Source organism: Melanotaenia boesemani, chromosome 8 (genome assembly GCF_017639745.1).
Source record: "Melanotaenia boesemani isolate fMelBoe1 chromosome 8, fMelBoe1.pri, whole genome shotgun sequence".
NCBI lineage: Eukaryota > Metazoa > Chordata > Actinopteri > Atheriniformes > Melanotaeniidae > Melanotaenia > Melanotaenia boesemani.
Genome location: NC_055689.1, coordinates 9,115,722 through 9,118,102, shown reverse-complemented (window position 1 = coordinate 9,118,102; position 2,381 = coordinate 9,115,722). Strand labels below are relative to the sequence as shown.

The following is a 2,381-nucleotide window of genomic DNA, read 5'->3' as shown; positions in this document are numbered from 1 at the left end:
AAACATTTGATTGATATATTTATTTTAGCCATTTAGACAAGTATAAAACAAACTTAAAGCAGTGCTAGCATTAAACTGCACCTGACACCATTTAGCAAATGTAAGAATCAATAATAATACAAAACTGATTCCGTCGATTTTTCAGCATTAACACAGTGACTTGACTCAAAAAAGCTCAAAAACTTGACTCCACCAAATAGAAACAAAATCAATAATTAAAAAAAATCTGCCTAACAAACAGTTAATGTTAAAAAATATATATATTTCCTCCAGTCTGAGGATGAGAAATAAAACAACGGATGAAATTAATAACAGTGGATAAAGTGGTTTACTAACTTAAGTCATACATTTGGAAATTTCACTTCGAAATATTAACCTGCTTGACATTGTGGAGCATCCTGTGGAGCATGCATCCCAGCAGCACATCATATCAGTGCTAATCAACATTGCTAGTTGTCAAACCAATGATTGTACCTCAAGAGGAGAAGCTTCTCAAACTTCTGATCTGACAACCTGTTCCTCTTTGGAGAGAGAATCAGGTTTCCCAGGCTAAAGAGCCTTTCTACTGGGGCACTGGAGGGAGTGGCTGCATTAAGTTTAAGAGAGAGTTTCTTTATCATTGGAAATTGATTCAGAATGTCTATCCCTGTTGCTGCTGATTTAAGGTACTCTGCTACCTCAGCTTCAGCAGTCGCATAGGTGTCCTCCTCATTCTCCATAAAAGAGAAGAACTCATCCTCTTTGCTAAAACCTGGGCGCTGTGTTGTGTTGGTGGTGCTTGTACCTGGTTTTAGCTGCTCTTGCTCAGGGAGAAGTTTTCGACATTCTGCCAGCAGACTTGCCTTTGCAGCGTCCTTCCGGTCCTGACCATGCAACCACCGCACCTTGAATTTTGGTAGTGTTACAGCAGCCAGGAAAGCATCTTCACATTCAAGGACAGGTGCAAACCTTGTTTTGACTGCCTATAATGACATCAGTAAGAGTTCAAAATTATTGCATGACATAGGCATTGATTCAAGAACAAAGTCAATAAGCATGTTGTAAATGTATACAATGTATTTTGATTTGTAAATAATGTGTGGACCTAGTCTATATGTTGCATTTATTTTATTTATTATTTGAGCATATCTCAAATGGTAACAGCATACACTCATGTGTTACAGATCAACCGCAAATAGCCTGTACACATTCAGAAGACCAACAGCATAATATGAATAAAAATGCAATTGAGTTATTAATTTCATTAAAAATAAACACAAAAGAAAATACCATGTCTTACCTGGATAACTGCATCTGGTAGCCCAACAAGGATTTGCAGACCATTTTTTACTTCCAGAGTCTTGGTCATCAGTGATTCCAGTGTAGGTAGAAGAGTTCCATAAAAACAATTCTCTTCTCCCTGAAGAATGTCCAGTGCAACACTAAGTGGATTCATGACAGCACAGTACTCTCTGATACACTGATGTTCCCTTTCGTTGAAACATTTCAACTGTAGTGTGGAAGAGAGGGTGTTCAGGTCCACCAATGGTATCTTTGAAATTCTCTCCAGAGCATCGTAGTACGAGTTCCACCTGGTTGTGCAAGGTACGAGTAGCTTCTTTGCAATGATGTCGTCCACAATCTCAGCAGCCACTGTGGAGCGACTGGCCTTGTTCCACAACCCTGCACATTTTGTGGTGGCACTTCTGTAGATAGCTTTCGTTTCAGGTTTTGAAAAAAGCCACTTATCCACATCAGTGCAAGAGATGAGGTTTAAAGTGTGTGAAGCACATCTCTGATGCGGAGGTAAAGAAATCGCGTCATCAACATTATCAGCACTGCTCTGCAACACATCCCCAACGGAAACAAAAGTCGAGTCATCCTCCCCTTCTTCCGAGTCGTCTGAATCAGGTGTCGCCTGGTACACCTGGAAGGCCTTAACAAAATTGGAACCGTTGTCCGTTACAGTTGCTGTGATTTTGAAGGATAGGCCATAGGATGAGTTAATGTTGTCCAGCTCACTTGCAATACTGTCATGCGTATGTCGACCCTTAAATCGTCTGCATGCCAGGCCTGCTTTCCCACGCTTCATGTTCTGGGGATTTATCCAGTGTGCGGTTACACCAAGAAAACTTTTATTATGCGCAGTCCAAATGTCTGCTGTTGTGGAGACATGTTCCAGCTGACCAAATTGCTTTTTGAGCTCTAACTCCATGTTGGCGTATTCTTGGTCCAGATAACGGGAAAACGTCTTTCTGCATGGGGCTGGCGTAGCACCGTCTCTCCCTCGCAACGGGATTTTGCTAACTAGCTCTCTGAAAGCAGGGGACTCGACCGTTGAGATAGGTTGCATGTCTTCGACAACATACCTGGCAATCAATCTGTTTAGTTGTGTCTGGGTG

General features: G+C 41.3%; 1 protein-coding gene across 1 annotated transcript; it reads right to left on the bottom strand.

Moving 5' to 3' along the window:
* Nucleotides 1–242: 242 nt before the first annotated feature.
* Nucleotides 243–2,071, bottom strand: LOC121644391. The gene is made up of 2 exons (XM_041992284.1): nt 1,280–2,071; nt 243–962 (listed from the first exon to the last, which is right to left on the bottom strand). The coding sequence occupies exons 1-2, from the start codon at nt 2,069–2,071 to the stop codon at nt 450–452; spliced, it is 1,305 nt and encodes a 434-aa protein (XP_041848218.1). The 3' UTR covers nt 243–449.
* Between the last annotated feature and the right edge of the window lie 310 nt (nt 2,072–2,381).